A 27,986-nucleotide genomic window follows, 5' to 3' on the forward strand; every position below is an offset into this window, starting at 1 on the left:
CATAATATAAGTAAACTTAGTGTTAAATGAGTAGGTTTTTTTAAAGTGACTGTTAAAGAAGGCAAATATTTTCAAAACTATTTATTTAAGCTTTGCTTTTAGAGAAGCTCTGGGGAATGGTGCAGCGCACGCTGTAAAGGCACCATGAATGCTTGTTGCAGCAAGACGTTGTCCTTCATATAGGTGTATACAAATGCATACAGTGGGAGAAATAGGAGGCTGTGGTTTTCTGTCAGCAGACTGTTATTTCTGTCTACTGCCTCTATCTCAAGATCTGAACCTTTGCAGGGTTTTTAAAACATATTATGGCTTATGATAGGAAGACTCCTCTTTTGGCTTAAGTTAGCTCCCTATTTCTCAGAGATATCCCCTTTCTTTACCTTCCTTCTCCACGCCAAGGCTGTGGCTTTGGGCCAGGCAAGCACTTGTCCCCCCGGCGGGAAGGAGGCGTTTTGTCTGCACAGTAATGCTGTTGGGAGGATGACTGGCGGCATGAGCGCGTGTGTCTGTACTGACCTTCTCCGTTTCTCCACCCAGATGGCTGCCCCGACCTGTGCAATGGCAACGGGAGGTGCACGCTGGGTCAGAACAGCTGGCAGTGTGTCTGCCAGACCGGCTGGAGGGGGCCTGGATGCAACGTTGCCATGGAAACTGCCTGCGCTGATAACAAGGATAACGAGGGAGGTGAGCAAAAGTCTTTCGGTGCCCAGTCCCCAAAGAGCACAGGGTTATACACGCTTTCTTCACAAGTCATTTTCCTTCGGAAGGACTTCAGCTGTCGTTGTTGTCCAGTGCTGTTGTTCCATTTCTTCTGAAACAAATGAGACTGAGCGAGCTGTGGCCGTGCAAAGTGATGTGGTGACCTACAGCACAGGAGCGGACAGGCCAGCTCGGGCCCACCCCACACTGCTCTGGGGGGATGGATGTCACGGTGGGGAGCATGGCCCAGCAGACCAGGATGTTTTCCTGTGGGCTCTTGGCGCGTGTGAATTGCACAACAGCTTGCTGGGCCTGTGCACACAAGCGGAGCCGCTGGTTGAGCAGGGTGTTTAAGAACACATTTCCAACTTGGTGCTAGTGGCTGGTACCATGCTCTCATGTACACAGCCTGTGTGAGCGGTTGTAGCTTGCTGTTGTATTGCACAGTTCCCGGGCCAGACTGAAGGGCTGAGTGAGGTGCTGAACAGTCCGGTGTGGTAAGTCTCTGACAGCCCTGTTCAATTTTCCCTCTCCTTTATCAGGCGTATCACTATTAAATAACAAATTTGTGTTTGCCTTCAAGGATGGGTTTAGTTTATCTCATTTTGTAGAGGCTCTCATGTTGTATCAGGCTGTGCTGGGCTGAAAGCAGTTCTGAGAAGTTGTGCCATCTCTAAACAAGATTGCTTAATCTATCTTCTTCATTTGAAGTTGTTTATTCCGTTCATTACAATGTCTTTAGTAAGTCACATGGATTCTTTTTCACATCCTTCTGCTCTTCACTAAAAATCAAACGTCCTGTCCATCCTGACAGCTTCCTGTCCATCTGTTCATGTTGTTAAAATACAGTTACTTCAGTGTGTCACTGAACTGGAGCGGTCATTTTCCTTCTTCCATTATTCCCCGTGCAGCAGCAGATTTAGCGTATTTTGGAGCTCTTTAGCTGTTCAGCCATTCCTATTGCAATTGTGTCTCACAATTGGATTCAAAGGCCTTGAGTCAAGTCTTTGTTTCACGGATGTCAGGAAGAGCATTGCCACTGACTCTGAGGCATTCCCTTTTGCCCTGTTTTGTCTTATTATCTGCCACAATGCAAACTCCACACCATAGTTCAAAAAGTGAAATAAGAAAGATTATCCTTAATATTTTCTTTCCATTTTAGATTAATGCCCTTTAGTAGGCTATTCCTAGAAGAGGCAGAAGTGTCCCTGTCTTGTTGAGACTTACAAATCTTCATTTTCAGTGAGCTGTCAGTGTGTATTACTCACATAAATAAAACGGGATCCCAAAGCAGAGAGGGGGAGAGTGTCCAAAGCTGTTTTCTCCTCATAACTGTTCAGTCAGAGCCACGCGTGATCCCAGGTAGCACTGGGAAATTCACCTGTATCTGTCCTTGCATCGCACGGCAAATCGAGACATGAGCTTGACTGGGGCTTCATTAGGAACCTGTTTAGGGTCGCTATGCTGCATGGGCAAGAAACGTGATAGTCTCTTATTTGTCTATGTATTTATTTATCTTCAAGGAGGAAGTCTAACTGAAAGGTAAGGGGTTTCTGGTGTTGTCTCTCTTTTAAGATCTTTTTAAATTGGAAAATGCTTCCGTTTTCCAAAACACGTCTGGATTACATAATTTACTAAGCATGGCCACTTCTAAATCTAATCCCTTTCCTTAATCAGTCTCTCAGCAGTCTAACAGTTATTAAACAACTTTTGGAGGGATTAGAAATAGCTTTAAGACCTGTAATTGTGATTACGGTGTATAATCCCCCCCAATAGACATGTATAACCCATTTAATTCATCGTGGATTTATTTTAGGAAATTAAGGGATTAGAAATGATATTTTGAGGAATGGGAGAAGGTACATTACTTTTTAAGTTCATATTTCTTTTGACATCTTGCGTAAGAAAATCACTACAGTGGCTCTTTATACCCATCTTTTTACAGTAACTGTTTAATAACAATTTGCCCATTCCTAAATTGAAAAATGTTTTTAGCGTCTTGGGACAGTCTTTATAAATTGTGTATGTTTAACTTAGACCTTGCAGTGCCTTCAAGTGAAATGGAAAATCTAATGCATAGCAAAAATTGTATTTATTTTCTAAAGGCAAATTTCACTAGATGATACCAAGAACCCATGTTTGAGGGGCCTTTGTCCTGAACTCGACGGGATAATTTGGGAGAGAAGCTCAAGTCAGAACTCCGGCCTGTGCAGAATTCGCCCTGGCAGGAGACCACATCGCATACCAGGGTTGATCTTTCTGGGCTTTTCTTTTCCTTCCTTCTCTCTTCTCCCATCTTTTGCATCTGTTCAGAATTACTATACTCCTGTTGATAATTTTTATGGACAAGACAGTTAAATTATGCAGTCTCAGAGGAAGAAAACCAGAAAATAACCAAAATTTTGCTAAATTGGTTTGTTTCAGATTTGATCGGGATGGCGAGGACAGGTTGAGGCAGGTTTAAAAAGAAAAAAAAAAAGAGTCACAGATCACATTTCTCCTCAAAATGCAATTATCTGTACTAAAATTGGGTGGAGAAGGAAAGGAAGCGACCCATAGCAGTACAGAATACTAAGCTAAATAGGAGGAGGAATTCCTTTTTTGTTATGCAAAGTGGGACATTCTTTTTAAAATCCATTTTAATTTATTTCCACTTGGCTTTCCAAAGAGAGATACACATATCTCAGAAGGCAAATGTTGCCCTTCAGTTTGTTACTTCATAGCTGTAACCCCACCAGGAAGTACAGTTGGCGGTGGTTCTGTTTGGCACAATACATTACAGATGATGAATGAGAGCGAGGTGGCTATCTGCTCCAGTATGAATTCCCTTCAATTCACGAGAGAAATACATTTCTCGAGAAGTTCACTGTCAGGACAGTGCACTTGACTGATTGAAAGGCTGTTTATTTGAGTTGTCTTGGAAAACTCATCTCTGAAATTAGACGGAAAGAAAATAGAAAGAAAAGTGTCTTTCTGAAATAAACATTTAGAAAAAAATTGCTTTTAGAAAATTACAAATCCTGTGACTTGAGACTGCTTCAGGCTCGTGACATTTAAGATAATACAAGTATTTCACAGCACAAAAGCAAATCATGTAATTTAGCTTGCCTCAACAAGCATTGCCTCAGCAGGGGTCTCTCATTCAGCACAGACAAAAGATTTTATGAAGTTCTCAATATAAATACCCAGAATAATCTTGGCGCAGAAAGTACCTTCCCGCAGCCTGTACAACAGTCAGTTTTAGAACATTAAAAGTAATGAATAGTTCAAATCTGTTGGGGATGGGGGTCAGAGTGAGTCACGTAGGCTGGAGTATAAAATCTGTATCAAAACTAGACATGTAAATTTGACAAGAGCTAATGAGTGTGCTTGTATGTGATTTTGTTAAAACTTCGTGTCAGCCTCTAATTGCCTTTACACACATTAGCCAGCTTATCCTTGCGCTGTCCTCGTGGGACACATTACTGCAGTAACGTGCTCTTATAACCTCTGGAGGAGTGAAAGCAAGGAATTCAGTGACTGCAAGTTCCTGGTTTAAAAAGCCACCAGTCGTGGTGAAGGTATCCATGTGTCCGCTGGAACTGAACAGACATTGTTTTTCCAAGGTTGTTTTCATCTCGGAGCCCTCCAGGTCAGCTCTGCTCCAAGCAGCATGTGGTGTGAAGTTGGAGCATCAGTAATCCAGCATGGGGAGTGAAGAGAGGGACTGGAGAGCTGCGAGCAGTCGCAGGGCCATGATCCCATTGCAGCTGTGGCAGGGCAGCTTGCACGACTGGAGTGCTGTCATGGGTTAGGGTTGACCTGTCAGGAGAGACAGGCCAGCAGGGCGAGGGGAGAGCAATGAAATGCATCGAGCTCTGCCTAGGGTTGGATGAAGAACGAGCTGAGAGCTTATGGGTAAGAATTAATGGGCAGGCTAATGTGGGTGCCACAGTTGCAGGTGTTTACTACAGGGTACCTCACCGGGAAGAGGAAGTCAATGAGGCCTTTTGCAGGGAGCTGAAAGCAGCCTCATGATCACAGGCCCTGGTGCTCATGGGGAACTTCAACCACCCTGATAATCTGCTGGAAAGGCAGCACAGCTGGAAAGACAGCACCAGTCTTACGCAGAAGCCAGATTTATTCTACTTTAACCACAATTTAGGATTTGCAGTCCAGCTTTTCCTGAAAGGCAGCTTTGGTTTAGGTTTATGGTTCCCAAAATACTCTGTGGTGTTACAGTCTGTTACAAAAGCCAGTGGTATAATGGATGTCCTGGCAGATTACGGAGAGGCTTTCCAGTTTGGCTAATTAAGGAACAGGGCTGGAACAGGATTAGGAGCATTTCCTTTCTTGTTAGCACCAGGAACTTCTGAGGACTCATTTTGAATGATGTATGCCAATATAGCCAGCAGTGATTAGATCAAGGTACAGCAGAGAAAATCTCAGTTAAATATCAGATGAAACTTCCTGGTGCTAAGATACATGGGGCTGTGGAACAGCCTGTCTGTGGAAACAGTTCTGCATGCGGTTTTAGAGCTCAATTAAAATATTTCTGTGTTGGCAGAGAGAAGGCCTACTCTTTTGATAATCTGATAGAGCATCTCTAATTCTTTCACTTTGGGTATATTAATACTACACATAATTAAAATCGGATCATGATAAATTAACTAATTTACCCTTAGAGCGATCAAAGGCCCTTTTACCCTCAGGGTTCATAGTAGCTGCTGTTCCCCTTCTCCCCAGCTCCATTTTAATCATCAGTCTGAAATGTTTATTGGAAAAAGAAAAATTTCCAGGAATTGCGCTCTGAAAGTCACCAGCTCCTGAAGCTGGTGAAGGGTAAGGATGCCCTCTACTGAGCATGTGCTCAGAAGTTGTGTTTTGGAAACAAAATTGTCCCCTGCTGGGTGCAGAGAGCGTTTTCTCAAGCACCTGGATATCAGGTCTAAGTAGATTTGTTCTAACGTGCATCATGAATTGAACCTGAAGCAGGTTCAAACATATTGCTATTTCTGAGAGCTTTTTAGGCCTTGTAATGATGTTCAAGAGGAACACAACAAAAAGGCCATCTTAAAATACGGCATGCATGACTAGATAATTTAGCTTACATGTAATACTTTAAAATCTTTTTGCTGTGTAGCTAAGTCTGCAGAAAAGCTTGTGGAACAGAACATGGAAAGTCAAGAAATGCGTGTATCCACTAGCAGAAGTGGAGTTTTGAGGAGGAAAACCATGTCAATTTGTTTCTGAAAAGATGTGGGAATTCAGAAGAACCATGAGCTGTAATGGAGAGCTGATCCTGTGCTCCCAGTTTAGATCACATCAAAATTGTCTGTCTTTTTTCTCAGTTAAGGCCAAGTCAGGATTTCTTTTAGTCTCAAATTATTGGAGGTTCAGCACCATCTTAACTCCCTCTACAGCTCCTTTCCCTTCAGCATACAGTTTCAGAGCACTGCTAGCTGGCCACGTTAAACTCAGATGTGTATGCTGTGAAAAGTAGCAATATCTTGGTAAGGGTTTTGTCATTGAATTAACCGTATAAATAATTCAGTGTGCCTGAGGAAATTTGGAAAACTACAAGCTCTGAAATACATATTAAAAAATGAAGTACTGAATTCTAATTAATGTTCATGCTTATGGCAGAGTTTTCTCTTACATAAGGTACTTTTTTTTCTAGTCCTTGTTTTAATCAACTCAGTCTAATGCAACTAAATGATTCTGTACCCATTTACGTCCTCTGTAATGGTAAAATATGGGTGCAGAAATGGGCTGATAGGAACCTCATGAAGTGTAAGGTCCTGCACCTGGGAGGAACAATTCCGGGCACAAATGTGTGCTGGGAAGCGCTTTGTTATCACAAGGGTGACCGAGCTCTGGAGCAGGGTCCCCAGAGAGGTGGAGGAGTCTCCATCCCTGGGGGTGCCGGGAGCTGTCTGGGCACGGGCCTGGGCAGGCAGCATTGGGGGCCTTGCTTGGACCAGAGAACTCCAGAGATGCCTGCCAAACTCAGCCCTTCTATGATCATCCATCCCGACAGCAAATTAGGCAAACATGAACTGGAAAGAAATCTATTCTGACAGTAATAATCAATACCCTTTAACACAGAGATTTCAGAGCAGCAAAGTTACCAGCAATGCAACTCTGAATGCAACCAGTGTAGTGGTGTGTGAGGCTGTGACACCAAGCAGCAGTGCCCGGGTTCTGGCAGCGTGTGCTGAACAGATCCATACCTTGGTTTTGCAACAAGCTGGATCAACTCATTGGCATAAGAGAAAAAAGATCCTAACTCCTGAAACCTGCCATGTGGGAATAAATTAGCACGGGGGAATATAGCCATGTATTATAAGTAATAATGTTCCAGACAAGTAAATCGTGTGTATATTTATGTCATGGTATATGCCTATCTTTTCTAAATGTTCTTGTAAGCACCTGAAAATGTGCAAGCCTGACTTCACAGAACTGCACAAAAACCCTCCTGCCTGAGAGGAATCATAGGCAGGTTTCTCCCTGGCGTTGAATGGAGATGTTTCCAGCCTCCCAGGTCCTGAACTGGCAATTCAGAGCAGTGTGATTGCCTGCTTGATTGTTTGTGAGATAACGGTGAGATTGGCAGCGACAGGGTAATTTGCTGAAGATTGCAATGTCAGACTATATCCAAGGAGGCTTGCGAGCATAGCGATGCGATTCACATTACTGACAGGATGCTGAGAGACTGATATGCCGATGGAAAGTTCGTGGTGGCACCAGGAGCGTGCGGTCACAGCAGCCGATAATCTGCTGCATGATGAGGTCATTACAGACACCGCACATGCTCACCTCTAATAACAGGGATAGCAAAAATACGTTGCAGCTTAAACAGGTAGATGTAAATTTGTCAGAGGGAGTAAATTTATAACCTGTGTTTTGCTTCTGTTATTTCCAGAGTGTTGATAGGATTCTCTTGACTGGTGGTCGTCTGAATAAAAGAGCTGAGTGGACTGGACACTGGGCAGGTTTGAGGTGTCATGGTAGAGGTGTCACAAACCAGGAACGAACCAAGGATGCTGACAGAAGTTCTCAGGGCTTAATAGGAAAACGGCCATGAGTTTTAATCTGAGCTAATGGTGTCCTCACAATGATTGTATAAAGGGGGTGGAAAACAGATTGTAGCAAGAGAGAAAATTCCTACTGCCACATTGAAAGGATTTCAAGGTGAATGGAGCTCTTCTTGTGAATAGGTGACTGACCTGAAAGCAATGTATAGCCCTCACAACAAGGTACTTCGTCTGACTTATATTTCCCTAGAGAGCTGAATGAAACATTGTCAGCATACCTTCACAATGTTGTTTTTAAATCGGAAACAGTCATTTCAGGCACATGCAGTCCTTTGGAAATATAAGGCTAATTGTAAAATAAGAAGGCCTGAGTTTGGGTTGGTTTTTCTTTTGCTGTTGTTGTTTTTCCATTTGTCACTGTGTAGGTTAATGCTGGTCTGTTGTGCATTTGAAAAATCTTGAAAATGCAAGTCATGATCTTACTCTGAGGTACTTTGGTCAGCTAACCTGGAATGTTCTGTTTGTGCATGGTATTTGGCCATATTTGTATTTACAAGTCAGCTAAATGTGTCCTGGGGAGTTTCTGCAAGTCTACAGACCCATGTAGACTGCAGATTGAATGCCCAATTCTTGCCAGAGTAAATGAACAAATGTTTCTAAGTTGTTAGAGATGATGATGTTTTAAAGTAAATGTTTATTAATTTCTAAATGACAGTAGAACTCCATTGAGTATATTTCAGTTAAATGATAATACCGAAGGAAAGGATGGTGCTAGAAGGTGTTACTCCATGTGCTAAAAACAGTTAGTTCTGATCTCTCTAAGCATACAGATAAGTCTCCCCATTGAAAACTCTATTTTAATTTCTGGTGTTTAAATTCTAGATTAAAAAAAAAATATTTCTTAGGAAATATTCTTGATGGACGACCGCCTAGGTAATACAGTGACTGAACCCACCAGCTTTATGACTGATCTTTCCAGCAGGTTCTGGTTCTGATAGCTGTGGGAGGTGGGAGTTCCAGCAGCACTTCCCTGCTAATTGCCAAAATGGCCACAATATAATTTTTCATTGACTTAGGTAATGATAACAACTTACTCTGTCACCTTCATCTCCTCTCATCTCCCCACATAGAACAAATGAAATTAAACAGCGTAGTTCCCAAGGCTCTTATAGCCCGGGAAGGAAAACTAAAAACTTTGTAAAACAAGCAGTTGGAAAGGTTAAGAAAAAAAAACAAACAACAAAACAAAACAATAAAAAAGCTAAACACAAAATCACATGCTCCTTCTGCTATTCTTTCATCCTAATTTCAACTCTCAACAGATTTCTTTGGGATTGGTTCTCACCTGACACTGGTTTAAATTAATTGCAGCAGTAGTAGTATTTAACCGGTGTACTTGAGCAAGTCCCAACCTCATTACATTATTGCTTCTATTACCAGTTTTACAGCATAAAGACGTTACGAAGAGCAAGCATTAACACTTTTTGAGATACCCGTCAGGTATTTCTGCTTGCCGGCACCGTGCAGCCGCTGAGCCCTGGTGACTTCCCTTGCAGACGGCCTGGTGGACTGCCTGGACCCCGACTGCTGCCTGCAGTCCACGTGCCAGAACAGCCTGCTGTGCCGTGGCTCCCGCGACCCACTGGATGTCATCCAGCAGAGCCATCCCCCCGCGCCGGCCGTGAGGTCCTTCTACGATCGCATCAAGCTCTTGGTGGGGAAGGACAGCACTCATATCATCCCCGGAGAAAACCCCTTCAACAGAAGGTAACAGCTGTACATACAACGCTCTGTTTGTGCAGTTGCATTGTATGGAGAAACTTCTCAGAGGTGCTTTTCCCATGTTTTAACATGAGAGGCTGCTTTCATGTGCTTTGTGTGTTTCAATCTCAGACATCATCCCCACTGAGGGCACTCTATTGCGATTTGTGGTGTGGCCTTTATTTTAAACACAGAGTTTTATTAACATTTCAACATACTGGCAACACCCAGAATAAGGTTCCTGCCACTGAGAAGGAGCTTTTGAGGTTTATATTTTATGGAGACTGCAATCTAGAACAAGGGAAAATGCAAACTAGTTTCCAGTTAGAAAGGCATTGCATTTTATTAGGTGCCGTTAACACAAGTTCCAATAACAGAGTAACATTTCAGGTTATTTTAAAGATACATTAACTCAGAGGGTTTTATTGTTTATTCTTCATATGAAATTGTTGCATTGTCAAGACACCTGACTAGGTTTTCTTTTCTGATGTCTGTTCTCCCTATGATTATTAATTGTATAGTTATAATTAATCAAGAAGCCAACACATCATTAGTTGATGTTTGATGCCATTATATGCTTGCAAGAAGAGTGGTGATCCTGTTATCAATATTTAAATATGTCTTAATGGAATGATGCTAAGAAATTTATGAGTATGTTAATTATGTTCATATTGCCAAAGTTAAAACTGAAGAAAGAACTGTGTTTGAAGTAACACCAACAAGATTGAACTTCATTACAGGAAACTGGTTTTCCAGTCAGGATTTCCTTATAGGCTTACTGGCTGTTGCAGATTGAGTCACTAAATGTTTGTCTGTAAAATGAGGATCAGCATGTTTCTGGATATGTCAGGCAGGTCCCCATCGCATTCATTCCTGTGATACTCAAATAGCACAATGATTTCCATATTCTGTCAGAAGAGCGCTGTTGGATCCTGCTCGGTATAATACAGACTTTATTTTATAAAATACCGTATGCATACGCGCATCACGGAGTTATTTGAAAAATGAAAGAAAATTGTTGTTTTCATCTAAATTTGTTGTGACTTTTTTCCTTCATCAGCTGTGTAAAAATAAAATGGGACATTTGCAGTTTTCTGCACTGTTGCATGAAAAGGAAAAACAAGACAAGAGAAGCTTACTAATTCATGAGGCTGTGTGATTTGTCCAAAAAGGAATACAGGCTGCAGCATAGAAAGCACGTAGTCCATAGACTGGTTGGTAATGGTGCTCCATGTATGATACAGTCAGCAAAAGCTCCTTGCCCCAAGAAGAGTAAGCAGTTTCCGTTCCATGCTGTATGTGAACCACTGCTCCTGCTGTTGCCTTATGAAGCCACTTGAGTGACTGCCTTCCTACAACTATTCCTGTGTGTTTGGAACATAAAATAATTCAAGCAAAATTAGCAATACCAAGACAATTATTTTTCTGTCTAATATTGAAGAAATTATTACACTTTGTTTGGAATAAAAATACAAGGAAGTAACTGTTAAATAACCAGTATAACATGTAGTGATTTACATCAAACACCTTGAACAATTCAGTGTTAATAGAAAACAGCTGAAAACAACCCCTGATGTTACTAAAGAAAGCAGCTCTTCTCTGATGTGCACGTCGCTTTAGAAATACAAGCACAGGGGATAATGCCAGTGGTATAGTCATCCCAGAATTGACTACATTTTGTCAGGTTTTGGCTCAGTTTAATTGACTGTCGTGCAGCTCGGCCTGGGCCCTGCAGTGGGGGGTGTCGGGATGCTGTGGGGCAGCTCCAGCCCCACCAGCACAACGGCAGCTCAGAAACAGGGCTGTTCATCTCCAGATGAGAGTTGGTGGATCGTGCTCAAGCACCTGGTGTTGAAATAGAAATATTTTCAGCAAGGACTACAGCAAAATGCAGCTTTGCGATCCCTGAGAGGATGTGTTGCAACTCCCAGAAGAAGGGTGCAGTATGGTGGGGATCAGTCTCTTCTCCAAAATAACGAGTGATGTAACAAGAGGAAATGGCCTCAAGTTGTGCCAGCGGAGGGTTAGATTGGCTGTAAGGAAAAATATATTCATTGTAAGGGTTATCAGGTACTGGAAGGGGCTGCCCAGGGAAGTGGTGAAGTCACCATCATTGGAAGGATTTAAAAGGTGGGGAGATGAGCCGCTTGGAAATGTGGTTTAATAGTGGACGGGTTGGTTGATCTTAAAGGTCTTTTCCAACCAAATGATTCTGTGATTCTGTGATTTAATTTTCTCCCTGTTTCCCAGGATTGCCTTCTCCTTTTTTTACATTTCCAATGTTGAAATGGAAACCATCTGCAAGGGGCTTCTCCTTTTCCATCTCCCTTGCACCATGCAGCTTCCCCCACCGCCAATCTGCTGCTCTCCGGGTACAGAGAAGATGGAAGGGAAAGGAGCCAGGGGCTGGAACCTCCTCTCCAGCTGGGAGAGGAGAGAGGCAGGAGCAGGAGCAGAGCGTCCGTGCCAGGGCAGCAGAGCGGGGAGAAGTGGGGCTTGTGCTGCTCCCGGTGCTCCAGAGGCTGAGGATGCAGCCAGGCAGCAGCAATTGCTGCCCGCTGGGCACTAAGCAAAAGCAAAGCACTCGAGAAAAAGACTGAGCCTCATACGGGAATAACCCGTCTTCATCTCCTTGAGGTTAAGCAAAGTTGGCTAAAAAAACTCTCTATTTTGCCCGTGTGTAAAGCCGGCCTTAAACATAAATCCTTTCTCCTGTTGACAAAGTGAAAAGCGAGAATTACAAATGCAGTGTACAAACATCAGGCTCTCCCTAAGATGAAGGGACATGACCTTTTTGGAAGAATGTTGTATAAAATAGAGGTATGGCACTGCACCATCTTTTAAGAGTGCATTTGGCATGCACAGACATGCTGTTCTACCCAGGGAGGGTTTTGAGAAATGCCCAGTTATCATTTCAGTGGGACTCCAGGGTCACGGTCCTGGTTCGGCTGAGCACGAGGCAGCTTTGTACTCTGCAAAGTCTCGTTAGGCAATGAGACAAAGCCCCATCAACCAGGGAAGGCACCAACTCCCATTCTGTGTACCCAGACCTCCCTGCATAGATAAGCATTTTCCTGATTTAGGTATATAGAGCGAGCTGGGCAATATTGTGGTATCTTCAGTATTCAAAAAAATATGGAGGAAATTGGATTTAGAGTAAATGACACTCAGGTATTCCACTATTCAGTTTATAAACAGCATAATTTTGCTTTTGTAACAAACTTTAATGCTTTTAATCATCTTTCATTTTCAGTCTTGTGTCTCTTATAAGAGGCCAAGTGGTGACTACAGATGGAACTCCTCTAGTTGGGGTCAACGTGTCGTTTGTCAAGTATCCAAAGTACGGCTATACCATCACTCGTCAGGATGGCACGTGAGTCTGCTTCATTGAGTACCTATTTTGTATTATAACAGATGGTATGATCTAATGAAACCATGTGGTATCATGCATTGCATTCCTCCCAGGGCAAAGAGCTATTAAGTAAACACAAAAGTGATTTTTCACATGGCATTTTGAATATTAACTGCAAGTAAATATAAAAAGGCTGACTTCTGATAATAACATGTTAGCAGGCAGACTCCTTTCAAATAAATTGGTCTGTATCTATGAAAACATTTGTGGACTACAGTAATATCCAGCTGAGACGAGAAATATTTTATTTTAAAATGCAAGGCAGGCTGACACTGCTAGAAAAAAAAAGTACTGTCATTGTAGAATAGTGTATTTTGTTAAAAGTTCCCTTCTGCCTCTCTTTCCTTTTGAAGATGCACTATCCTTTGAGTCTCTTCAGGGTAGAATGTAATCAAAAGATTCTAATTGAATATATTTAGACAATTTCCTGCTGTGCAAGAAAGTGCTTTTCCCCTGTTGTATCAGCTGATTTGAAATGCACACAAATTCAGATAAACAAAAATCAGTGTGTCACTTCTAAAGCCTACACTTTTCTAGGTTTGACTTGGTTGCAAACGGCGGAGCATCCCTAACCTTGCACTTCGAACGGGCCCCATTTATGAGTCAGGAAAGGACAGTATGGTTGCCGTGGAATAGCTTCTATGCCATGGACACGCTTGTGATGAAGACAGAGGAGAACTCCATTCCCAGCTGTGATCTAAGTGGCTTTGTCCGTCCTGATCCTGTCGTCATTTCATCACCACTGTCAACTTTCTTCAGTGACGCTCCTGGCCAAAATCCCATTGTACCAGAAACTCAGGTAGGACCCGTGTGAGTGACAGGGATGTGGAAATCCATGGTCAGATGCTAGTGCTGACCTGGGCACTCACCATGGTGTCACCTCGTGTCCCCTGGAGCTGTTGTAGCAAACACCTCTGTAGAACTGCATTCATTCTGACAGATAATAGGTTTTCTAATGAGGTCTGCAGGAGATATCCGAGGTTTATGTCACACAAACACATTTGTCTTTGACTACCTTGCACCTTCTCATTATCAAGCAATATATCAGGTACATCTCTGTATTTCAGTTGACAGCTTAGGTGTTTCAAGAGGATCTTGCAAAGGCTTGGTGTGTGCTGCTAACCGCAGACTGTTTTCCTGTATGTCATTTGGGACGAAGGAAAACTACTGGTACCGTTGTTTCACTCCTTTATTCAGTTAGTCTTGACTTTATACTAACTATTACTGAAAGCTGTGGGTTCCTGTGTCTGCATTTCTTATGTTCCCCTCTCATATAACTTTCAATAAAACCGCTTATGCTTGTTTGCTCTTCTGCCAGCAGTGGGCTGTTAAATATGTACAGAGATGCCAAATAATCATTTGTACAGAAGTGTCACCTGAGTTGCACCTCAGCACTGATTTGAGGATAACCATTGCCAGTAGTAGAAAGTCATAGGTTCATAAGAATATGCAAGGAGATATTGTTTTAAAAAAATAACAATGCAGTCATGTAAAATGTTTTCTGTTTTTCCTACTCAGGTTCTTCACGAAGAAATTGAGATTCCTGGCTCCAGCATAAAGCTCAGCTACCTGAGTTCCCGTACTGCTGGATACAAATCCTTACTGAAGATTGCCATGACTCAGTCACCTGTGCCGCTCAATCTGATCAAAGTGCACTTGATGGTCGCAGTAGAAGGGCATCTGTTTCAGAAGTCATTTCAAGCATCTCCCAACTTGGCATATACATTTATCTGGGATAAAACGGATGCATATGGTCAGAAGGTTTATGGGTTGTCAGATGCTGTAGGTAAGTTGGAATATACAAGCCCCAAAACTTTCCAAATAACACCTGTAATTCTTAGTAAGAAAACTGCAAATTTCTTATGGAGAAATAAATACAGACTAAATAGTTCTTGTCCTCCTGACACAATTTATCTTTGTCCTATGTTTCTTTTACACGTTAAAGACCACGTTCAACATGCCTGTGTTCCCTGCGCAGTACCTGACTTAGAAGGTTTAGACCAGACAGTGGGGAACACTGCCCACAGGAACCTGGGTGAAGCCCGGTCCATCACTGTGTTTTTATTTTCTTTCAGTTAACGAATGAACATCGTGCTGGCATTCTTCAGTGCATTTGGATTTTCATGCATGCCGTTATTATCTTGGGGTATAATACATGTGAACTAGAAATGGTGTTCTAATGCTGTTCAGTCTTACAGGTCTAGAGCTGGTTTTAGTTTGCTTGGTACTAGTGGGTGGGAAAAAGAGTGATCATCATCATATTTTTAAGTCTTCATTTTCATTTCAGTATCAGAACAATTTTGATACAATAATGCTAAAAATGGGCATCAGAGCTGTGCCAGCGTGGAAAGAAAAAAATATTTTAAAGATCTTATTTCTTTTCTGTATTTTCTAAAATCTTCTTTACTGTATATAATTGCATAGGGTATTGCTTTCCTGAGTAATGCTTACAGTGCGTGTGTGCTTAGAAGCTCACAAAGTTTTCGGTGCTCCTTGGTACATGATATGTAAGATGAACACACTGAATAAATGCTGTGAACATCTGGCAAATTTGATCTGGTTCTGTTATCTGGTAGAATAATTTTATTGTATTTATAAAATTATATTTTTCACTCTCCTATCACCAAACCAGTTACTTCCCAATGCCAGCTATTCAAAGAGAGGTGATCAGATCCCTGCGGAGTACATGTGAATGAAGTTTCAAATTTGTGTCTAGTCAAAGATCTAAATTTAATACTGTAGAACAAAAGAGGAATGTAATCACTCTGTTGGCTTGAGGAGGCTGGAAACTGGAATGCTGAATGATTTGAGTGGACTCTGGACATTTAATTCAGTGTTTGTTCAGCAAGTGTATTAGGTTTTATTGTATTTTATTTCAGTTTCTGTTGGTTTTGAGTACGAGACTTGCCCCAGTCTCATTCTGTGGGAGAAGAGGACAGCACTGCTGCAAGGATTTGAGCTAGATCCTTCAAATTTAGGAGGATGGTCTTTGGACAAACATCATGTACTTAATGTCAAGAGTGGTGAGTTAGTTAATTCCATGTGTTTTCTGTGCTATATGGAGTTTTGTCTGTGGACTCTTATTTGCATTATATTTACACTTCAAAAATGCCATTTATCAACTCTTTTTGTTTCATCTTTTGTTCAGTAAAGTATGGGATGTGTTTCGGTCGTCAGAAAATTTTTGTAGCTTTTCAACAATTTTTTTTAGTGTTCTACCCAGCATCACTATCTCAAAGTCCAAATCCTCCTCTGTTCTGTTGTTTGTCTGTTCCTTTGCAGTGTCTTTCTGTCTTCCGTCCGTGTTTCTCTGATTTCAACCACGCCTGTTCCTGGTTCCTTTGGTTGCACCTTTTTCCCTCTCGTCTGAGATGGGGCTTGAAAGGAGTCTGTGACCAGATGCTGAGTCTCATTTGTCTTTTGCCTTTGTCACCTGTTTGTGTTTATCTCCTTTCTCTTTGTCTCTCCATATCCTAAGCTGAATGTTCCTGGTCTTCATATTTGACCAGAGCCTCTTAGGGAGCTGAGCACTTAGTGTAGATTTCATTTGAAGCCTGTAAAGAGTTCTCTACAGCCCTTCCTGCGGATCCCCGTGTTAACAAATTGCAGCGTCTATTGGTGCTCAAGAAATCTACAGCAGTGCTCAGAACAGGCAGGGTTGGGCTATGAGAACACCCTTGAAGCCATGCAGCAAATCACACGCTGCTGTGAGTGCAATTTGGAGAGTGTGTGATATTCGCTGTTGTCACCAGCGACATTAGGGTCATTCACTTGCATTTCCAAAAGAAACAGGAGGCTCAAAGTTTCTGGCAGGAAATCTCTGATGACACTGAAAATGGTCACTCTATCAGAGATCCACGCCCTTCTTGGAGCAGGGGTCAGCTTGTCGAACAAATATTTTGAAACCAAATCCTATCTTACAGGCATTTCTTGAAGCCTAATAAAGATCCTAGCCACTAGCTTCCTTCTTGCCATTTGTCCCGATCCTTCGCAGCCCTTCTAGGAGTTTCATCTGTCTCTCGCGGTTTCATTTTCTCTGCTGTCATCTTCTCTGGCATCCCTGTTTCCCATGAAAAAGTGTGAAAGGCTGAGAGGTGGAAAGAGAGCAGTGAGGTTGGCACAAAGTCCCAACCCAAAGGTAACATGGGAAGCTGGAGAAAGGATCCAGGGACACAAATAAGGAACACGGCTTCTCTGCTGGTTGCCTCCTCACTTCCCAGCGGCTAAGATGGTCTGACCTGTTGTGCCAGGCCAGAGAATTGTGTGGCTGTGTTTTCTTCAGTAATGAATACCAAAGGGCTCTGGGTTTAGGTTTGGGGCTGTGGCTGTGTGTGTGTGTGTTTTTTAACAGAGAATCTTCATTACACCTTTATTTTTGCTATTGCAAAGCTCTTTCACTCTTTTTGCACTGTTGAAGAACCAGCGGTTTAGTGGGCATGGTGGGGTTGGGTTGACGGTTGGACTTGGTGATCTTGGAGGTCTTTTCCAACCTTAATGACTCTGTGATTCTGGTGAATTGCTGGAGTCATTTCAGTATACAGTCCTTAATAGCAGCTATTGAAGAAAGGGCTATCCGAAGTCCCCTGCAATAAACGACTGTAATAACCACTTCCTCTCCTCTTCATTATTAGGTATCTTGCACAAAGGCAATGGAGAAAATCAGTTCCTAACTCAGCAGCCAGCTGTGATAACCAGCATTATGGGGAATGGGCGCCGAAGAAGCATATCCTGTCCTAGCTGCAATGGTCTGGCAGAAGGAAATAAGCTTTTAGCCCCTGTAGCACTGGCAGTGGGTATTGATGGAAGTCTCTTTGTGGGAGATTTTAACTACATTCGGCGTATCTTCCCATCCAGGAATGTCACTAGTATACTGGAGCTGAGGTAAGGTGTTAATCTTGGTACTTCATTTCTGTAGCCTGTGCTCAAATCAGCCTTTACCATTACTTTCTATAATTTTGTAAAACATTGTCACTTTCAACCTCTTTAAATTCCAGTGGAGAAATGGGGCACAGAAATGCACAGTTCAAAGTCTGTAGCTTAATAGAGCAGTAACTATAATGAAGGACTGAAGAGAGCAAGCCAACTTATAAAAAAAATAACCTCTTCTGTCCTGTTGATGATCATTTGATACAATCCCCCGCAGTACTATACACCATTTAGTTTTGTTTGAAAACTACAGAATTGACTGCCTTTAGGTATTGAGGCACAGCGATAAGCAAGGGTGTAATGGCCTCAGGAGGTCAGAAGGGAGGTTTTTCTGTCAATGGTTTTGAGAGCCACTTCCCCACTTCTTTCCCTTACTCGTAAATCTGTTTCTGTAGGTTGGCAAGTGCACTTCAGATTGACATATAGAGTCACTTTGCATCATTAGAACTGTTTTTAAGATTGCATCTCTGTTCCCCCATCCTGCGCCCACCCCCCTCTGCACCCAGCATTAAGATTTGGTCACTTGCTAGGGAAGGCATGAGTGTACCACTTCACCCGTTTCTGTTCCATCTCCTTTCATTCTCCCAGGAGAGGCAAGAGCTATTGCTTCACACCGTAACTCGTGTAACTGAAGGTTATAGTTACAGCACTATTGAGTATTTGCAGACAAACGAGGAAAACAGCTTGCATTGGCTCCCTTCTGATACTCCTGCTGCAATAGGATTAGTGCTCTTGTAAATTACGTGTAGCTGCAGAGTACATTGAGTGAATTTACCTCATTAGCCTTTTTTAATGATATGGCCAGTAACCAATTCCTCTGCTTCCACTGTACTCTTAGTTTTCAGTTAGCGGGAAAAAGCGCAAAATGATTGGACTGTTAGAGAATTGGAGGCCTAGCTCTATTTTACACCTCTCTTCCATTCATATCATTCTGTTGATGTCACTGTTGTGAATTGCGATTTATATTAGAGAATAGATATCTGATTCTGGCCAATTCTGTTCTGAAATCACTCTGACACCTACCTCATACACCATCAGGCTGCCTCATTATATTTGAAAAAAAGATAAGTAATCGATCATCCAGTGCTTCCTGCCAGCAGCTCCATGTAAACCACAGGAGGTAGCTGGTACGGATGTGTGACCTGCTATAAACATTTATATCAATATACACTTTAACTCTGCATTATCTAGAATATGCTGGGGTTTTTTTCCTAATTTGTTCAGTTCTGTTTAGCTTTCTTGTAAACAGGACTGTAGCTTTATGGGTGAAGAGAAACGTTTTTCAGATTAGGGTACTTAATATAAGGCATATCACTTCCTAATACCAGCCAGTGACAAAGCTTCCTACCACACCTGATACTTGAAAATGTTGTCTCAAGTTTACAATAGTTTTAGTCTGACTACACTGCTTTCTCTCTGTGCAGGAGAGAACTTGGGCTTTTCAGCATGTGTGAGGGAAAACAGGAGAGGACGTCAGCAAAGATGGACTCCTTAATCTGCTTTTGTACAGTTTCCCTTTTCCTTTAGCAAAGTCTGTTTTCCATAGCATAGTTTCTTTAGCTTCTGTTATAACTATTAGCAATATAAAGCTATTGTATTTTGAGTGCTGTTGAACAGCTGCAAGTGACTTGACACACAGATTTTTAGGATTTGCAGCGATGTCTTTTACCCCCTATTCCTCTAAAGGGCAATTAAGGTCCATTCCAGTAAGCACCATCTATAGCAGTAATTGGGATTCGGTGGTCATCTTAAAATCTGTCTGAGTTACATGGCTAAGAGTTGGAAGATTTGAGCCATTTCAGTATGAACGAGAGCAGAGACTTCAGCTAGTATCAAGTAGCTTGAATAACGTGGCAAATAGTATGTCCATAAGTATTATAAACCAAATATATCACTTTATTTCTATTTCACAATGGTTAAATTTTGGTTTTACATAATAATACATAATTTTGGTTTTATATAAGCCAATATAAATCTGAGTAACTGTATAAGTGAGAATATCCCAGTGTGCATATTTGCTTCGTGCTGTCCTTTACGAAGGTGCCTGATGAGTGGCTGATAGGGATGTTGACTCCAGAGTGTCCCGTGTCACACAGCGTTGGCAATGCAAGTGGAGCTGTGCATTAGCGCTGCAGCTCAGGAGTCACGCACCTCCTTGTTCTGTTCAGGGGATCTTTCTAAATGGAAATGACATGAACACAGTGGAGCACTGTGGTGTGGACAATGTATTAATTTACTGCTGCGGAAGCAGAGGGCACTTTTCCTTTGACTTTGTGTCTAGACAGTAAACTAGGGATCGATTAATGCTACATATCTCCCATTGTACAGTATCTTGCTGCTCGCTTAGAAGGCTTTTTTTACCCCAAGATTTGCTTTGGTGGACGTAAATAGATACCAAGTAAGCAATTATTTTAGAGAGTGGGGGGAAAGGAAAATAAACTGTGTAGTAGAAATTTGTTTAGCAATAGCCTGTTGGAAAACTATTTTGATTGAAGAGGCTGCCTCCAACTGGCAGACAATATCCTAAGCTCAGTGCGTCCCCTTTCCCAGCTCTATATTCAGAAAACTGCGAGTTTCTCTCTCTCGCAGCCCACAGGCCACACGTATTTCCATGTGAAAACCTTCAACGGTCCAGAAAGTTTCCTGTAGAAGGTGGGGGTTGGGGTTGGGGACAAGGGTGTCCCAGCAGGGAACCAGCTTGCAGCTCTGGCACTCCCAGGTGCTCTTCATGAGTGACCCAAGCTGAGGCTAGTGCTGAAAAGAGATTTCTTCTCCTGTGTCCTTTTGTAAAATAAAACAAATACTATGTTTGCTTTATCATCTATTCTTCAGCTAACTGTTTGTTCTTTTTTCTTCTGTTCCCTTTCTATAAAGAAATAAAGAGTTTAAACATAGGTAAGACACGAGCTCTTTCCCATATAATTTGATATGGTTTGTTTGCTTCATTGTGTTTGTTTTTTGTGTTGTGCTTCTTGTGTAATGTTATGTTCTTCATGTACCATATATAGAAACATTTTTATGTGCTAATTGTGTGTTATGAATATGATAAGCGTTAGCAATTATGAAATGCAGTCAAAAAGCAACCAAATAAGTTCTGACAGTAATTAGAAATTTCTAGTAGAATGCAAGTATAATGAACCTAAATCTAACTCCTATATAAACACTTCTCCCTGCTGTCTATAATTGGTCTAAATGGTTGAGGTAAACTACAGTACCAGTTTACCGAATGCCGGGAAGGCTCACAAAAGCATTAATGTCTGCAAATAGGTCAAAAACTCATTTTTGGGTCATTAATAATTTTCATAATTTAGTTTCTATTTTCTTCCATCAAATACATTTAGCAGTCAGTCAACCTGTGGGGCAGTTGCATGCACCCACCAGATGCAGTCACTGTAAGATTCATGAGGGAGACGTAACCTTTCCAGACATTAGGAGAAAAGATTTTTCATCGTCTCACCTGAGAACTAGGCCTTCTGGATAGCAGCAGCATAGGGGACATGAGTGCCGCCTTCATGCCACACCTGGGATCGAGAGAATGTTCACCCTTGAGAATATCAAGGGCAAGAACAAGAAGAGCTGTTGTAAACTGTCCTGTAGTGTCCTGTGCGTTACCCTTTTGAAACCATACTTTCCATTTCTGCAGTATGAGTTAGATGAAAAAGACGGGCTGGACTAAACAGTATAATTTCCCCTTAACAATATATTTTGGTGTAGCAAGTGTAACGCCCCTGAGTTTTCTTATCTGGATCAATTCATTCACAATTTGCTAATGGTTACTGGTGATTCTGGAGGCTCCTCATTTGCATTAACTAAGCTCAGTTAATTTTTCAGGTGCTTAGAGATTTGCTCTGGTCAGTTTCTCCTTTTGGTTAAATTCAAAGAAAAGCTGTTGTCACACTTGTGAATTTGATGCACATCTGAGAAGATGAGGGAGGAACAGCTTATCCTGCCTGCGCTCGCTGTAGGGCACCAGGCTCCCTCACAGGCCAGCGTGGTGGTAACTGCTGCATCCCTGGGGAGGGCTGGAGGAGGAGACACCACTGCCAGAGGCCTCTGAGCAATACCCAGTGTTATGGGAAATCTTTTAAAACAAGGTACATTTCTTGGCTTCCTACAATTTGAGTGAAAGATTACAATGGCAGGGAGAAAAGAGAGGCAAAGATCTTTCATTGCTCAGGTGCCAATTTGAGAAATATATACTGTTCATTTGTCAAATACATACCTGTTCAAGGTAATAATCTCATGGTTTCTTTGGGGACACGGTGAGTGCGTGTCACCTTCCTCCAGTTGCTTTCTGCCAGAGTCCCTGCAATATTGGATGTAGGGAGTCTTCCGTTGTCTGTTCCCATCCTGAGCTCAGGGGCAGAGGGCCAGGCAGCAGATCTGCAGCTCCAGCACCACTCCCTGTCTGGAACAGGAGCTCGTGGCTGACTCCTGCAAAACTGCCCTGAGGGGGGACTGCAGAGGGGAAAGTCAGGGTGAGCTCCATGTATATGACTGCAGGAGAAGAGAGAGAAGCGTGCCCATGTTCTGCCATTGCTCTTTACCTTGACTCATACCTTGTCCCATCCTGGTGACAGTGGAACATTAAGTGAGGCCAGCTGTGGGCAGAAGGGAAGCAGAACTGTGCTCACTCAGGAAAGCTGGCAAAATCATGGCCTAAAAGACAAGAGACCCTTCCAGTCTCACCGGGACCAAGCAGGACCCCTGCCTCCAGCAGCAAGCAGCTACGTCTGTGCCTAGCACCACGTCATACCCACCCCAGGTCTCCTGTTGGGCCAAGGTGGGGGTGCTACGTGTTTTAGAAGGGCCAGAGCACAGCAGGCAGGCAGCAGCAGCCAGGCTGGGCTTGGTCTGGAAGAGTTTGTTGAGTATGGCACAGTGCTAGTGGTACAACGAAGTGTGTTCTGCAGTGTTAAGGGCAAAACGTGGTGGAAGAAGAGAGCAGGATTTCCAAACAGTGACAAATGTGCAGGTGTTTGTATGGCTCAGATACTCGAGAGACTGGAGAGATCTTGTAAGTGGAAAGAAATGTTTTTATATGTGGCAAAGACTGAGCTGTTTTGGAGGGATGAGAAGGAATGTGATAAGAGTCTAGTGAAGAGTCTGCTGCTGAAAATGTGGAGAGGAACTTGGGGAGTAAAGAGATTGCACTCTAATTTCAAGCATGTCACTAGTCTCCCTGCATAACTTTGTCTACACCACTTAACCTCTCTGTGCCTCAGTTTCCTCCTCTGTAAAAATGGGTGTAATACCCATCTTTTTAAAGTACTTTGAGATCCATGCATGAAATAAACCTGCCAAGTATTTTTTGTTTACTGTATTTTCTCATCTCTAATTTCTACACTCCTAGACTTCAGCAGATGGTGTTACCTCTGCCTGTCGAATTTTGATCAAACCAATCTCCTTCTTACTTTCTACAGTTTTAGACTAAACTGTTATTGACCTAAAATCATGGCATGTCAGAGACTGCCATAGAGGAAAATAACTGTAGAAAGTGGTATTCTTGGGCCTCCTCATTCCTCCAAATCTGGTCATAACCACCTGAACGCAGTTGTCTTTGAGCTGCTGATATCCATCTGCTGAAAGTGGCCTTATTGTAGTTTCAGCAAGTCTGATCAAGAAATGGCTCGTGTCCATCATAACTCACCTCTGTGTATCCTCACTCTTGGAGGTGGGCACTTTTGCCACATGAAACTAGGAGTGTGGATATTTGGAGGCAAATATCTCTGGTTACTGGTAAGTAACCTTCATGGTTTTTTTCTTCCTGTCTTCATTTGTCTTCTATGCTTTGAAACCACCGTTGACCTTATTTACGCTCACCCATAGGCTCCAAAAGCTGGAAAATTCATATCATGCTTAAAATCCAACTAAATTGAGTTAAACTAGCCAGGCAAGATTTTGAAAATATTTCTGCACTGCAGTTGTGTGTGTGTGTGAATGTATATATATCGCAAAGATTGACATTTCTCAATTTGCAGATGATTTGCTAAAGTAGTTCCAAAATGTGACAAGCTGTCAAAATACATATATTTCAGAAGAGAAGTAGCTTTCCATATGAGCACCCATTCTAATCACAAACTGAGGACCAGTTTTCCAATAACAGAAGGTTTGGAGTTAAAGTCAGACACTTGGGGTCTCTGGTTTTAGTTATATATTCAACTTCATCTGCCATAAATGAGACTCTTGATAAGGAGTGAATGAGAATAAATTTGCTTTAGGAATAAATTTGTTATGCCTCTGGCTCCTATTTATACAAGACCTCACAAACCTTGTGGCATAATATAAATAACTCAGAAGGGGATTCTTTGATCTTACTCCTACGCCTTCTGCTTTCAAGGGAAGTCAAACACAGTGGCAGGGAGAGGGGGCACCAGGTGGAGATCAGCCTAAGAGAATTGACCTGGAGCAGAAATAAAGAGATCGAGGAGAAAGTCTGCTCCACAGCTCTGGCTTACTGAGCTCTGCTGTGCAAGGTTTGGGGTAGCAGGATGAATTAAATTTAAAATGGCAGTCCTTCAGAAACACTGGCTGGGCCCTGATCAAGTGAGGGCCTCAGGTGGTACTAAGCCTTCAGACCCCCCCTCTATGAAGGTGTCAGACTTTCTTTCCAGATCTCTCTGTGCCTGATGAGTATCTAAGCTCCAAAAGCCTGCGAAGTTTCTAGACTGCTCAGCTGTTTCTGTTTTATGCTTTCTTTTTCTCTAAAGCAACAATCCCGCTCATAAATACTATCTGGCCGTGGACCCTGTTTCAGGCTCATTGTACGTATCGGACACCAACAGTCGACGGATTTACAGAGTCAAGTCCCTCACTGGCATGAAGGATCTCGCCAGTAACTCTGAAGTGGTGGCAGGGACGGGGGAGCAATGCCTGCCCTTCGACGAAGCCAGATGTGGGGATGGAGGGAAGGCGGTGGACGCAACCCTAATGAGCCCTCGAGGTAAAGTAGGAAGAGAAGCTGGAGAAAATTACTGCGCCAGGCTGGGCTGGATGTGGAAATAATTAGCTGGCAATTAAATCACTCCTTGCTCAGTAATTTTTATTCTGGGCTTTAATTACAGTGGATTGGGAAGTGTTCGTGCTTTGTTTAGTTAAAGCAAACTTTATTACCCCAGCACTGAATGCTGCAAAAGGAGAACAGAACACAAATTAGCAGGATACCACTCACTCCAAGAAGCAAGCATGTAAACTGGGAAACAAATTACTGTTTGAGATGTAGTCTTTTGGGAGAAAAATTATCTGCTGTGCCTTTTTTTCTGAGTATTTATTCTATGTATCCCCTTTTTGTTCAGAGGTGGAGGAAAGATAAAAGGATTTTTGCCCTTTCCAGTTTCTAATTTTTATCAAAAAGTTTTCAAGACGATGCAGAGACTTGGGGATGTATTTCCTTTTAAGATTTTTTTTTCCCAATGTTTCAATTAATTGTAAGGATAAGTTAATCAGGTGTATTGCCAGGTGTGTAAAACAACTATGGGGTTTATTTCAATGGTTTAAAATAACTAGATGATTGTAAGAGCAAATATAAAGTACTGTCTCTTTGTATAGTAATAGCTTCAGTTAATACATACAGAATATATTATCAGGATAGAGCTGCTTGCCTATGTTAAGTCTCTACATAAAAGTTAAGATAAAGCTGCATCTTCTGTCACTGCCCAATAGGATGAGCACTACAACCTAGAGAAAACTTTGAAGACAAAGTTTTTAGATCAGTATTTCATTTTCAGCCCAAGAAATGGACAAGGCAGTGCACCAAATCAAAGCAGGACAGGCAAATATGAAAAAGCCTCCCAGCAGACAGTGGCATCTCCTGTTCCTCCAAGGAGCGCCGTTTATTCTGTGCCTTTCCCCTGCGAGGCCTCCCCGTGTGGCAGGCGTTGACCCTCTCCTTTTTTCTAGGCTGGAACCCCCCGTGTCTTCATCTGGAAACACCAGATGTTCTTCCCAGATTCCTTACTGCAACAGGTCAAAGAATTAAAAAACATCCTGAACTGATACAATGTCCTCTTAATTTTTCAAAATTTTTAAAGCCATTTTAAAAGACTTCTAAAACTTTTTCATCCTCATTAGATCCTTCAGATGAAGAAAGCAATGCCTCAAATTTCTGAGATTAAAACTTAGGAGGTAATTTTTCTAATTGGGTTTATGTAATATATCATACAGAGTCTGACTTTAGAAATAAGCTGATGCATTCTGCTGGCTCTTTGGCATGTTTTGGGGATTTCTGTGGTTTTCTTTCCTTTAAAGCCCCAAAGGCACCTGCTCGATGCCATTTATTCAGCAGAACTCCAGGCACTTGAGGGTTGCAGGACCGGTGATCAGGTTGGAAGGGAGGAAAGTGCAGGGGAAGTGAGCATACATCCCCGCCTTGTAAACGCGTTAATCAGACGAAGCCTGCCTTGGAGCCGGGAGCCTCGCAGCTTCACTGATGCCTGGTTTTCGTATTTGCAGGAATTGCAGTGGATAAGTATGGACTCATGTATTTTGTTGATGCCACTATGATTAGAAAAGTGGATCAGAATGGAATTATATCAACCTTGCTGGGCTCCAATGACCTGACGGCTGTTCGACCTCTCAGCTGCGATTCCAGCATGGATGTCTCCCAGGTAGACTCTTCCTGCATTTATTTTCTTCTCTGCCTTAGAAGAGAGGGGAATCTATTTTGGATGACTGCCTGGCCACTTAAGAAATACATTATGCAGCACAAGACGATAGCATATTTGATTCATTACTGAAATGAGTGAACCATCCTTTTACTGTGGCTAACACGGGTTATTTATGCAACTATAGAGAAATAAGGTTGAGATAATGGGAGTTATTGTCTTAATTGCCTGTTTTGCTGTAATTATTGTAGAGCTTCCACAATGTAGCATTCATTCTGTGCACAGAAACACAATTAGTCAAAGTTACCACTGCACGTAGCTTTAATATTTCTGAAAAACAAAATCATTGTTTGAAATAGTTGCCATTCATTACTTGGTTTCATGATTTACGCATATAAACCCCTCACTAATTTGCTGTTATTACACGTGGAATTTTAAACACTAGAAGTGTACTTTTCAGTTACGAGTTTTACAGTAATAATTTGTGCAACTCATAGGTACGGCTGGAGTGGCCTACTGATCTCGCTGTCAATCCCATGGACAACTCACTTTATGTCCTAGAGAACAATGTTATTTTACGGATCACAGAAAACCATCAAGTTAGCATTATTGCTGGACGCCCCATGCACTGCCAGGTTCCTGGTATAGACTACTCTCTTAGCAAACTGGCTATTCATTCTGCACTCGAATCAGCCAGTGCCATTGCCATCTCACACACAGGAGTTCTTTACATCAGTGAGACAGATGAAAAAAAAATTAATCGGCTACGCCAGGTAACTACCAATGGAGAAATATGCCTTCTTGCAGGGGCAGCTTCAGACTGTGATTGCAAAAATGATGTCAACTGTAATTGCTATTCTGGGGATGATGGGTATGCCACTGATGCCATCTTAAATTCACCATCTTCCTTAGCTGTGGCCCCAGATGGTACCATCTACATAGCTGATCTCGGAAATATCCGCATTAGGGCTGTCAGTAAAAACAGGCCCATTCTTAATTCTTTTAACCAATATGAAGCTGCATCTCCAGGAGAACAGGAGCTGTATGTCTTCAATTCTGATGGGATTCACCAGTACACTCTCAGCCTTGTTACCGGGGAGTACTTGTACAATTTCACCTATAGCAGCGATAACGATGTCACGGAGGTGATGGACAGCAATGGCAACTCCTTGAAGGTCCGTCGGGATGCCAGTGGGATGCCCCGCCACTTACTGATGCCGGATAATCAGATTGTCACGCTGGCTGTTGGCACTAATGGTGGACTCAAGCTAGTCTCAACACAGACCCTGGAGCTCGGATTAATGACATATAATGGAAACAGTGGTCTCTTAGCAACGAAGAGTGATGAAACAGGATGGACAACATTTTATGAGTAAGAATGTTTTTGGATATATTAAGCATACATTTATTTTTCAAACGGTAGTGAGTAGGCCCTAAACTGATCCTACTTAAATTTGTTGTAGGCCTTTCGCTGGTACTGAATCAGGCCGTTGCATCTCAGTGTAGTGTGATGCTGGAAATGATTTCATCAGTTTTGCCGGGTGCTTTGGGTGGGTACCAAACCACCCC

At 42.3% G+C, this 27,986-nt stretch overlaps 1 protein-coding gene across 1 annotated transcript in view; it reads left to right on the plus strand.

Moving 5' to 3' along the window:
* TENM2 (teneurin transmembrane protein 2) overlaps positions 1-27,986 on the plus strand; it is a 97,386-nt gene that overhangs the window by 48,783 nt on the left and 20,617 nt on the right. Inside the window, exons 7-17 of the mRNA XM_010184332.1 lie at positions 538-684; positions 9,272-9,482; positions 12,730-12,849; positions 13,426-13,687; positions 14,407-14,674; positions 15,768-15,911; positions 17,520-17,769; positions 20,689-20,709; positions 24,525-24,757; positions 26,266-26,420; positions 26,915-27,789. Of these exons, the coding sequence (XP_010182634.1) occupies positions 538-684; positions 9,272-9,482; positions 12,730-12,849; positions 13,426-13,687; positions 14,407-14,674; positions 15,768-15,911; positions 17,520-17,769; positions 20,689-20,709; positions 24,525-24,757; positions 26,266-26,420; positions 26,915-27,789 (2,686 nt within the window). The remainder of the gene's footprint in view (positions 1-537; positions 685-9,271; positions 9,483-12,729; positions 12,850-13,425; positions 13,688-14,406; positions 14,675-15,767; positions 15,912-17,519; positions 17,770-20,688; positions 20,710-24,524; positions 24,758-26,265; positions 26,421-26,914; positions 27,790-27,986) is intronic.

This window comes from Mesitornis unicolor, unplaced genomic scaffold (genome assembly GCF_000695765.1).
Source record: "Mesitornis unicolor isolate BGI_N332 unplaced genomic scaffold, ASM69576v1 scaffold28225, whole genome shotgun sequence".
Classification (NCBI taxonomy): domain Eukaryota; kingdom Metazoa; phylum Chordata; class Aves; order Mesitornithiformes; family Mesitornithidae; genus Mesitornis; species Mesitornis unicolor.